The sequence below is a fragment of the Herpailurus yagouaroundi genome, unplaced genomic scaffold (genome assembly GCF_014898765.1).
Source record: "Herpailurus yagouaroundi ecotype Mexico unplaced genomic scaffold, PumYag 181, whole genome shotgun sequence".
Classification (NCBI taxonomy): Eukaryota; Metazoa; Chordata; class Mammalia; order Carnivora; family Felidae; genus Herpailurus; species Herpailurus yagouaroundi.
In genome coordinates this window covers 28,667,383-28,679,873 of record NW_024412412.1, presented here as the reverse complement: position 1 = coordinate 28,679,873, position 12,491 = coordinate 28,667,383, and the positions used below count along the sequence as shown (strand labels likewise).

General features: G+C 35.4%; 1 protein-coding gene across 3 annotated transcripts in view; it reads right to left on the bottom strand.

Annotated features, from left to right (window-relative positions):
- The window catches only part of WRN (WRN RecQ like helicase), a 150,873-nt gene that overhangs the window by 13,266 nt on the left and 125,116 nt on the right, over window positions 1-12,491 (bottom strand). For all 3 annotated transcript variants that reach the window (XM_040490190.1, XM_040490189.1, XM_040490191.1), the window contains exons 28-32: window positions 9,423-9,498; window positions 9,073-9,185; window positions 6,662-6,776; window positions 3,126-3,257; window positions 371-533 (exon numbers count right to left, since the gene is read on the bottom strand). In XM_040490190.1, coding sequence (XP_040346124.1) covers window positions 371-533; window positions 3,126-3,257; window positions 6,662-6,776; window positions 9,073-9,185; window positions 9,423-9,498 — 599 coding nt within the window. The remainder of the gene's footprint in view (window positions 1-370; window positions 534-3,125; window positions 3,258-6,661; window positions 6,777-9,072; window positions 9,186-9,422; window positions 9,499-12,491) is intronic.

Sequence of the window (12,491 nt, the reverse complement as noted above, 5' to 3'; positions counted from 1 at the left end):
AATCTGTAAGATTCAAGGGGAAGTGAGAAGTCAATACGGGAAATGAACATGGGAAAAAAACGTGTTGTTTTCAAGGGGTGAAGCAGAAGTTAGAAAAGGATGAAAGTTCATTGTCTTGGGGGTAGTGGAAGTTGTATTCTAAAGCCGAAAAGGAAACCAAGAATTTCTCAGATGCAGTCTCCTCTGAGTGGTAATGGGAAGAAAGACTGGTTTTGAAAAACAATTAACAAGCATTACCAAAGTAAATTTTCATAGTAGCATAAAGGGTTAATGCTGGTGAAGTGAAAAATATTAGTGGATTGCTTGTTTACTTCATCTGGGTTCAGTGACTCAAGTCATTAAGGCTGTAGACGAGGGTCACAGTGATCACCTGAGTTGATGGGAGGGTTTCGGATAACATCAGCAATAATCTTCTGAACCTCTGGAGTCAGGCCTGCTCGCTCCGTATCAAGTGGGCAGCCTGCTCTCACCGCCTGGGATAAGTGCATGCCAACTGCTGTGAGAGGCAGAATCCTATTCTCAGCTATCCTCATCTAGAGAAACAGGAACAAAAGAACCAGTGAGGTTTCAAATGTTTGCACGGTACTGTATGCAAATAAAAGGTCCAAAACCTTCAGGTAGTAAATGTTCACTGAGAAATAAACAATGCACTGAACTTTCATTCCAAATTTTCAAGTTTCCTATTTCTTTAAAACTGCCCACATTATACATCTCCAGTTCTACTTTTTATACTTACTGTATTGAATAAAACAAAATCATCCAGCTTTAGCTAAGAACTCATTCCTCAATCCCTCTATAATTATTCACTTTAAAAACCTATCAGTAGTAGAGAGTAATCATTCTGTGGAAGTCTACTGACTGCCACAGCCTTTTGAAAATAGAGGAAACTGTAATCCAATATTCTATAATTGAACTACTACATGGTATTTCAGTTATATGAATTTCCAAGAAGACAAGTCCTAAAATGCTTAGTGATAATGTAAGGCTCCAGGTGCATTTTATAAAAGGTTCTTGAGAAGACTTTAATAAGGTTTTTATATTGGCTCTATTCGTAAAATAATAACCACAATTTATTCTGTCATCTCTTGCCTAGCATTAAACTTAAGATGAATTGTTTTAAATTTAGGACAGCATTACAGATTCATGTAGCTTTTTAAACAAAGGTAGTTCCAAATCCATTTATGATGTACATTAGATAAAACATTGCTTTAAATACTCAGAAAGTTTAGTCAGCTCTAAATTATTTCATGATACTCTCTTAATATATCTTTGAAGTATGAATTTGGATTGTATTTATGTGAATGTCGATACTTTCACAGAATAGAACATTTGAAGCACTATTTACATCCTTCAAAGGTAGATTTTAAATTACCTTAATTAAATGTCTACCTTTTTCTACTACACAGTATGCACCATGTGTGCATAATATCAGGGTTATTTGATCCCAGGCATCAAATTACCTAGAACTAATTGTATTATTGCTCCAGATTAATTAGTCCTTAGGTATGGTTAATTTTGTGGTTAGCTGGCACAGACCCTCTCAGACCCGTGGGAAGAACAGATAATTGTACCATGATATTACACAATAACAAACAACAAAATAATAGCGTAAGACATTAATGAAAATACACCATTCTTCACATTTTTAACCATGAATATGTAATATAATACTGAAACTACATGAAACCACATATCATGGCATAGTATTAGAATGTACTTTATAGAAGCTATGCCAAATTTTCTTAGTACCATATTCAGTTATGCCATAGATATTGATGTTCAATTTATGTATATATAAGCATATTTAACACACATGTGTAAATTACTATTTAAATAAGAAATTTTTTTCAAAAATAGTTCAATGGAATTATTTGGTTTCTCCTGTAATGGCTTTGGTACTTTTAATTTTAGAAATTTGACTGTTTAATTAGAATATCTATTAAGTGATGAAGACAAACTATGGACTGTTTTTCATATTTACACTGGACTTTAACCAGAATAAGTGTAATGTAGGCTAAGAAATAGACACAGAGACTAGGAAAAGTAGGTATTGGACCATATAGCCTTTTCCAAATCAATTTAATGACAGGATAAGAATTCAAATTAATTAAACCTAGATGGAAACCTAATTCTGTCTCTATTTCACTAAGATATACTCTTCATTTTGTATATTTTAAGAAACCTCAACAGCCTTAAGGATTTAGGCCAGAACACTGAATATGAAAAAACATTAATATGGCCATTTTTCACAGTAATGAAGATTTTTTTCAAAGACCATCAGGCATGGTTTAAAAAACAGAATAGTATTAGAGGATACAGAGTGGAAAACAAGTTTGTTGTTAGTGTTTTTTTTTTTTAAACTTATTTCTAGCTTCTTGGACATCCTTCCAATGATATTCTATGCATTTCTGTATAATACACAAGGATATGTCAATAAATAAAAATGCATATATATACACACAAATTTATGTTTTTCAAACAGCTCTGCATCTCCCCTTTAATGTATCTTGGAGATAATTCTTTATCAATACATAAGCTAATAGTTATTAAACTATTAGTCCCAGCTTTAAAAAAAAACAGAGTCTTAAAATATGGCTGCTCTAATATCCCTAAGCTGTAAGTGTGTTTAACAGTACCTCTATACAACCTCTATAAAATAATCATGGTCAAAGTATACTTGCTGTTTTTACTTAACTGACAAAAGTAGCCTTAGCAGAAAAAGAAAATGACATTCTAGTCTAAAATTACATATGGGGCGCCTGGGTGGCTCGGTCAGTTAAGTATCCGACTTCAGCTCGGGTCATGGTCTCACGATCCTTGAGTTCGAGCCCTTGAGTCGGGCTCTGTGCTGACAGCTCAGAGCTTGGAGCCTGCTTCAGATTCTGTGTCTCCCTCTCTCTCTGCCCCTCCCTGACTCATGCTCTGTCTCTCTCTGTCTCAGAAAATAAATAAAAACATTAAAAACAAATTTTTTTGATTAAATATAAAATGAAACAATAGAAAATATTGTAGGATTGATTGTAAGAATTTTATCCCAAGTCACAACTTTAATATTTGAAAAACTTATAAAACACATGTTTACATAAATTTGACAATCCCCTCTAACTTGAAAGTAAAACACTTACCAAAGACATCTTCTTTTCTTGGAATAAAGAATACGTGATGGCCACAGACTGCGAAAGGGAGCATGCTCCATTTTTCGGCACCAGACTGTTCCCTTGTTTTTCCTGAAGTTTTGTATTTGGAAAGAGGTCTGTCTACAAAATTTAAAGTGTAACAAAATGATCAATAATAATATCAATATAATGATAGAGTATTAATATGGTCATTAGGCACTGGGGGGAAAAGTCTCTAAAGAACAGTAAAAAATTCACTTTTTACAAAGAGCTCAAAAAAGGTTTTTTCGTTTTTTGTTTTTTAATGTTTATTTTTGAGAAAGAGAGAGAGAGAGAGAAGAGTGCATGCTCACGAGAGAGGGCAGAGGAAGGACAGAGAGAGAAGGGAGACAGAGAATCCCAAGCAGGCTCTGTGCTGGCAGTGTAGATCCCACAACCTCGGGATCATGACCCAAACCGAAATCGAGTCCTACGCTCAACCAACTGAGCCACTCAAGTGCCCCTGTTTTTGTTTTTGTTTTTATCTATTTATCTAAAAAGATAAAATAAGGCTAGAGGGAATAAGTTTTTTGATAAAATATTTGTAATGACAAACATGATTATAGGACCAGAAATGTCTAGCCTCTCCGTTAGCCAATAAGAGAGAATAACAAATGAACTATAATGTGGACCACTCTGACCCTAAATTTCTTAATCCCTGGAAGTGAATGTTGAATGAATGAATAAACCAAATTAAAATTCAAACTCAGATACCACACCCACAAATTCTAATATATCATAAGTAAATATATCATCACTATATACATATAGTTTAAAAAGATATGTACAAACTGTGGCTCTAAACTTGAAGCATTATCTAAATTCTTCAACATAGTTCTTTAGGACGTTTAAAAGAAAAAAAGTGGGGACAGGATTGAAAATATGAGATTAATGAGGAAATATCTTGAAATAAAGACCAAATGAGAGTTAGTGGTAGAATTACATGATATATGATTCACATAGATACATGAAGTTTCTCCTAACTTTACCTTTCAAAACATAAGCACAAATACTAAATTAAAAGAATTAAATCCAATAGAACTTGGCTTACTGTCAACCCACAGAAGTTCATTTCTATCCTAAATAAAAAATGAATCTGTAGATTAGTTCACAGATACCTAGCACAACTGCAGTTTGGTGAACAGAGAGGCCCAGACAATCCAATGACCTAAAGTCGTTGTTTCTAGGCACCCCTAAATTTTCAAGGAAGAGTAGTTTTTATTAAATGAAGTGTTTCCATCTGAGACCTGAACGCTGTCAAATTTGGCCCTAAATTCCTAGGAATGCCTAACTAACATCAAACTTCATTAGCCAGATTTCTAGGTATGTCTGTATAACGGTCTAAAGCTGGAGGCAACAATGCGACACTCCTATACCAAAGTTTTGGAAATGTGACCACTGTAAATTACTGATAATCCATACAGATTTTATTATTTAGGGGACAAAATCATGGTATCATCTGTAAACTTGTGACCAAAGGGTTTAGAAACATCCAAAACACGAAGCAAAGTAATAGGAGAGCAGTAATCTCAAGAAGTTAGGGCTAGAATGTGATTCTAATGAGCAAAAGTCTCATCAAATCATATTCTATGTAGATAAAAGGCTATGTGGATAGACAGTGGTCAAGTGTGGAAACATATAAATAGGAAAGGCAGAACAACAGAAGTAGGCAATGCCTATCCAAGCACTGTCTAGAGGAGAAGATGCCTTGGCTAACTAGATTTGAATAGGACAGGTTCCCGGGCAAGTAATGTATGAGAATGCCTCAACCTGCCTTGATGCTTAGAGACAACTTCAGACATCATCAGAATGCCCCTTGTTATATTCCAGGCATGCTAAGCAACTGTCAGATAAGCCGGCCTCCCATATCCCTTTTTCCTCAATAGGAGAGGAAAACACACTGGCTGGGTCAAGTGAAACTTTCCAGTTGCATTTCTCACTATAAATTAATGAATCTGCATTCCAATATAACCATTTACATTTGCATATGCACACTAGTATACATAAAACCAAGCTCACAGAGAAGGATAATACTCCCCCAAACACAACTATTCTGTGATAAGACATATCAGAGTTTTAAGACTACAAGGATGATTTCTAAAGTGGGATCCAAATGTGCCTGTCCAAAGCTTACAGGAGATTCTTACAAGTAAAAATAGCCCTTTAATATTGTCTTCCAGGGGTGCCTAGGTGGCTCAGTCGGTTAAGTGTCTGACTCTTGATCTTGGCTCAGGTGATGATCTCATGGTTTGTGAGATTGAGCCCCATGTTGGGCTCTGTGCTGACAGTGCAGAGCCTGCTTGGGATTCTCTCTCCCCATCTCTCTCTGCCCCTCCCCCACCCCTCTCTCAAAATAAATAAATGAACTTAAAAAAAATGTTTTAAATACTTCCTTCCATATTTTTAACTCTTCCAACTTTTTATTCCCACCCTGTTATCTTTTATCTTTCTAATTCATCCATTGTTTCTTTAATATGGGGAAGGAAAGTATGCTTTCCATCCTGTACGTGAGAAAATGGAAACCCAAAGAAGTTAAAGAACACGTTTGGCTTCCCCAGGTAGACAGTGGTGGAATTAAATTCTTGATTCCCTGATTCTGAGTTTAATAGACTTTCTACCACCTCACAATGCCTCACCTTCTATGTTGGAGTACACAGACTAATAGAGTCTACATGTGGAGTTTAAAGAAAGAAACCCAAAGGTCCCTGTGGAAAAGGTCATTTACAGTGAAGCAAGGAGTATAAGGATAGGAAGAAAACACTATGAAGACTGAAGAGAGGGGGCGCATGGGTGGCTCAGTCGGTTGAGCATCCAATTCTTGATTTTGGCTCAGGTCATGATCTCACAGTTCATGGGATCAAGCCCCATGTCAGACTCTGTGCTAACAGTGCAGAGCCTGCTTGGGGATCTCTCTCCCCCTCTCGCTGCCCCTCTCCTACTCGTGCTCTCTTTCTGTCTCTCAAAAAAAAAAAAAAAAAAAAATTAAATAAATAAATATAGGTAACTAACATGTTTTTATAAGTGATTTACTATAGAAACAATCTGAATCGCTTTTTTAAGTGTCCAGTGTGGAAATGAAAATACAGTTGACCCTTGAACAATACAGTGTGAATGGGACAGGTCCACTTATATGCAGATTTTCTTTTCAACAAACACGGTACAGCTCCATAAATATATTTTCTCTTCTTTGATTTTCTAATAACATTTTCTTTTCTCTAGCTTACTTTATTGTAAGAATATAAAACATATAACATAAAAAATATGTGTTAATCGACTGTCTGTGTTCTCAGTAAGGCTTCCAGTCAACAGTAGGCTATTAGTAGGTAAGTTTCAGGAGATTCAAAAGTTATCTGTAGATTTTTGATCGTGTGGGGCTCAGCTCCCCTAATGCTCCACATTGTTCAAGGACCAACTGTAAATGGAGAAAATACTGCTGTTGAAAGGTGTTTCTAAAATTATTAAAAAATGTTTATTCTCACAGTTCCTGAAAAATCACAGTATTTTACCTGAATGCTATTTTTTTGACAGAAATGTTTGATAACTTCCAACAGAGGGGCCAACATAAGAGCTTTGCCTTCAGAAACACCATCGATCCTTTTCACATTTTCAACTGTAGTAGGTCTGTCATTCAAAAAAATTAAAAGGTCAACAAACCACTAAAACATTATCACTCCAGTAACATAGCTGATATTTAGTGTCATACTAACAGTAAACATATATTTTTCCAACAATCAGAAACAATGTGTAATACAGGCACTCATTTTATGATGTCTTTCTTTGCTTTCCACCATTTAAAGATTTGCCATTTTAGCAATTTATGAATAACAACACCACCACCATTGTCACCACAGAAACACGGTACTAACTGATAAATAGGGTATTATCATGAAGAAACTAATGTTCTACTCTATGACTGATCTTATTATTATTTTTGTAAATAATAAAAAAAGGCTACTATGAGGCCCGGGGCACCTGGGAGGCTCAGTCAGTTAAGTGTCCAACTCTTGATTTCAGCTCAGGTCATGATTTCGCAGTTCATGAGATTGAGTCCTGCATTGGGCTCTGTGCTGACAGCATGGAGCCTGCTTAGGATTGCCTCTCTCCCCTCTCTGTGTCTCTCCCCAGCTCATGCATGTGTGCTCTCTCTCTCACTCTCTCTCTCTCAAAATAAATAACTATGAGGCTTTAACTGTGGACAACTGACAGGCTAAGAAACAAAAAAGAAAATCCCATTCATTATTTACTAAGTATTTATCGGTAACAACAAACCTGCTAACTACTTTAGGCTTTTAACTCACTATTTCTTACTGTATCCAATATCCAAGAGATTGTATGTTGTCTACTTTCTAAAAATCTGCCAATCTCATGATTATTCTTTTTCCTTCAAACATCTTCACTAAATATTAAAGTGTGGTCTTGGAATATTTATTTATTTGTTATTATTATTTTTGAGACATGGGGCAGAGAGAGGGAGAGAGAGAATCCCAAGCCGGTTCTGCACTGTCAGTGCAGAGCCTGACATGGGGTTCGATCCCATGACCAGGAGATCATGACCTGAGCCAGAATCAAGAGTCAGAAGCTTAACTGACAGAGCCACCCAGGCACCCCTGAATATTTACTTTTAATGAAATAATTATTATAAAATATAAGCGCTATGTTCTATTATTAAAATTTCTACACTAAAGTAACACCTTTTGGATAAAATTTAGTGACAAGAACAATTTTTTAAAAGAAAGTATAAATGATGAATACAATTTCCAAACAACTATTCTTTGTTAATATTTCTTCTAAATATTTATTGACCAACTTGTGTTTATTAGGCATTGTGTTAGGTGCTTCAGAAGACAGAAAATGATGAGGAACATAGTGTCTTTATTCACAGAGTTTAAAATCTGCAAGATAGAACACATGTATACCAATAATAATAATAACAAAAAAGTAAGTAAAGCATTGTGTAAGAAGTGCCATAGAAGCTTCTTCTAAATTTAATTTTAAAGTCCTTTATGAATTCTAGTGAGAGGAATTACTTTGCAGTTAAACAGCATATAAAACTTCATGGAAAAAATAATTAATAAAGCCAGATCTTAAAGGATTCCCTAAAAGGAGTTTTGGGGAATCAAAGAAACCACAAGGCAGAAGCAACACTGTAAATAAATATATGGAAGTTGAAAGTGGGTCTTTAACAAATGGTAAAGAGCCTAGGTAAGATAAACCATTCAAAATCGTATGACTTGGCTGGAAAAGGAGGTTTCAGTCCATAAATGGAGGGGCCTGAATTATAAGCTACAGAAGTTAAGACAGTGGGGAACTAGTTAAGCAGAAGTACAACATGATAAAGACTGATTTAGTGTCATATTATCGGGTGAAACACAGAGGGAGAGATGAAGGAAAAAGTAACTGGCTTTTGCAATAGTCCAGGAGCACTGGTCCAAACTAACGGGGTGTCACTAAAAAGAGAGAGGAGAGAATACACAGACACATAAGGAATATTTACATGAAAAAGTCTCAAAACTATTTAAATAAGACAAAGACGGGGATCCATGTTAGAAGAGTGAAAATAATACCCGGGGTTTTAAACGTCCATCACTGAGAACATGATGGTATGAATTTAAAAAAGTAAGATATTCAGAAAGAGTTTTGGTAGTTGCCTGAAATGCATGTATGGAGGCTTTGTGGATAAAGAGTTAGATTTTATATAGAATGAATCTGATTGCTGAAAACAGTTGATTTTCATTGACGTAGAAACATGGGTCTGTAGCTCGGTGGTGACATTGTGGGCAGCAGCATGGGAGACTGGGAAGTCAACGTACAGACACGACAGCTGGACCCACAGTCATACTATCACTTAACAATCCATGTTACAAATACATTACGTTAGAAGAAAATAAGTTAGAACATATGCAAACAGACAGCTTACCTTATTTTGGCCATATCCAGCAGTATCTTATTTGTTGCCAAAATAGCGGGAGGAACACCCTTTTGATTGGCATGTTCCTGCCTTGCTTCCACCAGTTTGCTATACAGCATAGTCTGAACAAAGAACAAAGAAAACAACTCAACATTTTTTGTTTTTTTCAAATGTACTTGGAAAAATCCAGCCTTCTATTTTTAGAGCTTCAGATATTACATTTTCCCTTAGGGTGAAAACTAAACTGTATCTCAGACTCCTTGCTAAAGAACAATTTTTAAAATACTGGCAAAAAAAATTTAAGCATGCATATGTTCACAACTATCCTTTCAAATACTGCCTTTTCACAAAAGCCATACCTGAGTCTTCTGCTCTTCAGCTGAAATAACAGGTTCTGAGGACTTGTAAGATTTTCCTGGTGAATGTACCATGATGCTAAAATATTTAAAAGAATGTAAATGATAAAAGCTTTTCTTTCTCCAAGATCACTTTTTATTTAACCCCCAAAATGAGAATATTGTTCCAAGTCAATCGTAACATTTATTCTTCATAATACCAGTAACATAATTGTGATCTACAACAGCCTAGATTTTCAATAATTTCAATCAAATGCATTCATTATAATGGTAAAGTTAAAACTGCAATTGGAATTCATCAAAAATGAGTATGCTTAAAAACAGCACTTTCCCTACCCTCATCCTCAACTAAATGCTTTAATACTCCCTATCTATAATGAAAATAACTCTTTTTTGACCAAGAGAGAATCTATTGATTCTTCACTGTAATAGATGCTAAAGAATCTATGATTCTTTACTGTGATATCACTAATTTTTGGCTGGTGAGGCACATTAGCAAGGAATTAATCAAATTGTTCATACTTTTCTTCAGAATCAAACAAAAATAAGCCAAAGAAAATACTACCGCTTTTGGCTCCTCAAAAGGATAAAAAACACCCAGTTAGCAAACACAGAAGGTGAGAGGCAGCAAAATAGAAAACCATTTTCTTTAACAAGCATCTCTCACTGATAAAGTAATTATAAGGAGAAAAAGTTATACAAATGAAATTATATGGAACAGCCCATATAAAAGATGCCACATTTAAATAAAGTCCTCCTTTGGTAAGGAAAGGGGGGAACATGTTTGATACCTGGGAAATGTTTATAAATTTCTCTGTTGCAAGAGTTCAAAATCTACAGTGTAAAGTAAGATTTTCACAATTACCAAATCTTATCACTAAAATAAGTAGATGTAAGCCTGAGAAAAGATACGTCAGTTCAAGGAATTAGTAATATCAGTTTACTCAAGATAATTATAAATGTTTTAAATAATATAATTACATTGACCTTTATCTTAATATTTATAAATATCTTTATACTAATGTACTGTTTGCAAAATGGTATTTTAAATGATTTCACAAATAAGTTTTATCATCTATACTAACAAATTTTGGGTAACATAGCCCTAACGCAGAAATATACATGGAGAACATTTAATAAAAAATACTTTGCCTATGAATGTTATTACAAGTGCACAGAAGAAAAGTTCAAAATTACTACTATGAAAATCACCAAAAAGTAGAGATGTTGTATCCACGAAACAAGAAAACGTTATGTTCTTAGAAACGTTATAGTTCTTAGTTATAGTTCTTAGAAATTAAATTTTTGAAAAATAAAATTAAAATCTTACTAGATGGAAGGGAATATAAAGTCAAGGAACTCGCCAAGAGAATAAACAAAAAGAGATTAAAAACAAGGGAAAAGAAAAATAAGGAACAAGAACACTAAAAACCAAGCAAAGAAAACAAAAAAGACAATTACTAACATCAAGGAAAATAAGGTAGTGGTGGCCATAGTAACAAAGTTTGGCTTAGTAGTATATAATGTTTGAGTAGGTTTAATAACATAAAAACAAATTGTTAATCTGACCAAAACTTGAAATGTAATTGCTTTGGTCAAGAGGGGAATGAAGGAAGGGAAATGAGGGGAAGGCATATGGAGGATAAGCCCTAATCCACCATTATAGAATGTCAACAAAAAAATTTCCAAAACTAGTTGGTCCAAAACCAGTAATCTAAGTATGCCACTTAGAAATATGGTGGCAGGGGCACCTGGGTGGCTCAGTCAGTTAAGTGTCCGACTTCAGCTCAGGTCATGATCTCGCGGTCTGTGAGTTCAAGCCCCGCAACAGGCTCTGTGCTGACAGCTCAGAGCCTGGAGCCTGTTTCGGATTCTGTGTCTCCCTCTCTCTCTGACCCTCCCCCGTTCATGTTCTGTCTCTCTCTGTCTCAAAAATAAATAAATGTTAAAAAAATTAAAAAAAAAAAGAAATATGGTGGCAAATATCAGAGAGCCCAGCTGGAAGATGTGAGGATGACTGCTTCCACAGAACAGAACAAAGTAGGTTTGGGAAGGGTGTGAACTGGTGTGCTTTGTGACATGCCATTAAGTACCAATTTTAAAACCATGTACATGTATTATTTTTTTAATGTTTATTTATTTTGAGAGAGAAAGAGTGTGTGCAAGCTGGGGAGGGACAGAGAGAAAGGGAGAGAGAGAAGAAACCCAAGCAGGCTCCACACTGTCATCGTGGAGCCCCAGGAAGAGCTCAATCTCACAACCCATGAAATCATGGACCAGAGCCAAAATCCAGAGTCCCATGCTTAACCAACTGAGCCATTCAGGCGCCCCCATATGTATGATTTTCATAAAAATTCAAATGAACTTCAAAATAATAGTTATTGATGTGTAAGCATAACTCTCACTTCTCTACACTATAGAGCCCATACATTAAAATTAGTATCTGGACTACTCCACAGGTGTCTCAAACTCAGTCCATCTATCAATAAACTCCTCATCCCCTTAATATCCAACAATCTCTCAAATCGGTGTTCCTCTTATGTTGCCAGTGAAGGGAAGGACAACACTCTTACCCGTAATCAAAGACAGAAACCGAAGTGTCATGTTCAACTTCTCCATTTTCCTCAGCCCACCTGACTTTCCAATCACCAAGTCCTAACAATTCTATCTCCTAAATATCTTACAGCTCTATTTCTGTCCATGCCCACTGCCACTTCCCTCATCTATGTTCCCATCTTCTCCTGAAAATTCTACTGCAATAGCCTTATTTGTGTCTCTACACTCTGATCCTCTAGTCTTCTAATCCCTCCACAGCAAGAGTCACTGATCAAGAGTCAGCACACTAGGGTGCATGGGACAAATCCATGTGTTCTGATAAGGTTTGTAAGCTAAGAATGGTTTCTTACATTTTTAAACAATTTAAAAAAATCAAAAGAACATTTTGTGACATGTGAAAATTATATGAAATTCAAATTTCAGTGTCCATAAATAAAGTTTTATTGGAACACAGCCACACTCATTTCTTTACATATCATTTATGGCTGCTTTAAGGCTACAACAGCCAAGTGGAGT